The sequence below is a fragment of the Penaeus monodon genome, chromosome 20 (assembly GCF_015228065.2).
Source record: "Penaeus monodon isolate SGIC_2016 chromosome 20, NSTDA_Pmon_1, whole genome shotgun sequence".
NCBI classification, from domain to species: domain Eukaryota; kingdom Metazoa; phylum Arthropoda; class Malacostraca; order Decapoda; family Penaeidae; genus Penaeus; species Penaeus monodon.
The window spans coordinates 46,692,237-46,693,019 of NC_051405.1; the positions used below are offsets into that span (position 1 = coordinate 46,692,237).

Below are 783 nucleotides of genomic sequence, written 5' to 3' on the forward strand. Positions count from 1 at the left end.
TATGCATACCTGATGAGAAAATGCATTTATATATTTTGCAATAGCCAATAACATCATGGTTAGTAATCTTACACTGGAAGGTTTTTGGCATTTGCACAATTTCTGTATGTAGTGTATCTACTTCTATTCAAGGTTAAACTTTATTTGTGTACTTTATAGTTTTAATACATACCTTTTCAGGATGCAGCATTTGCACAATCTAAATTAAGAAATGTTTTGAACTGAATTTTCATATTCACAATTTGGTTTGATAAGATAGGACATGAAAATATAGATTTCAGTATTTGTTTATTTATGAAAATGATTTATGACTGTACACACACTTACACATTGCTTAAAGGAATGTTACACATCACCCACAACTCTTAGTACCTAAACTCATCTGTGAAATACATTCTTCATACCAGTAATGTGAATTTGAACCTAAATAGTAATCGCAAACACACTATACAGCAGTAAAGTACCCAAGTTACAGCTGCCAAAATGTCTGCAGTTACGGTGCTTCCTATTCAGGAAATGAAAAATGAACTTCGTAAATCATTCAGCTTCTAACATACTTAGATGGGCACTAAAGTGAATATTCACCTTCTACATATGGAACACCCAGTACATTGCAAAGATGAACACGCCTTACATTCAACAAATGATGCATGAAAGGGCCAGACATTTAGGTAAAATCCATACCTCATAAATAAACCCATGCCCATGTTCAATTATAAAGTAGAACCAAAGATTTTTGCCAAATTTGCAAATAAACCCAAACTAAAAAAATGGGTTTACAAT

General features: G+C 32.3%; 1 protein-coding gene across 1 annotated transcript in view; it reads right to left on the bottom strand.

Moving 5' to 3' along the window:
* Positions 1-275: 275 nt before the first annotated feature.
* Positions 276-783, bottom strand: part of LOC119585888 (endoplasmin-like) — a gene marked incomplete in the record, with an annotated part of 50,039 nt that continues 49,531 nt past the window's right edge. The window contains 1 exon segment of the mRNA XM_037934618.1: positions 276-783. Within this exon segment, the coding sequence (XP_037790546.1) occupies positions 777-783 (7 nt within the window).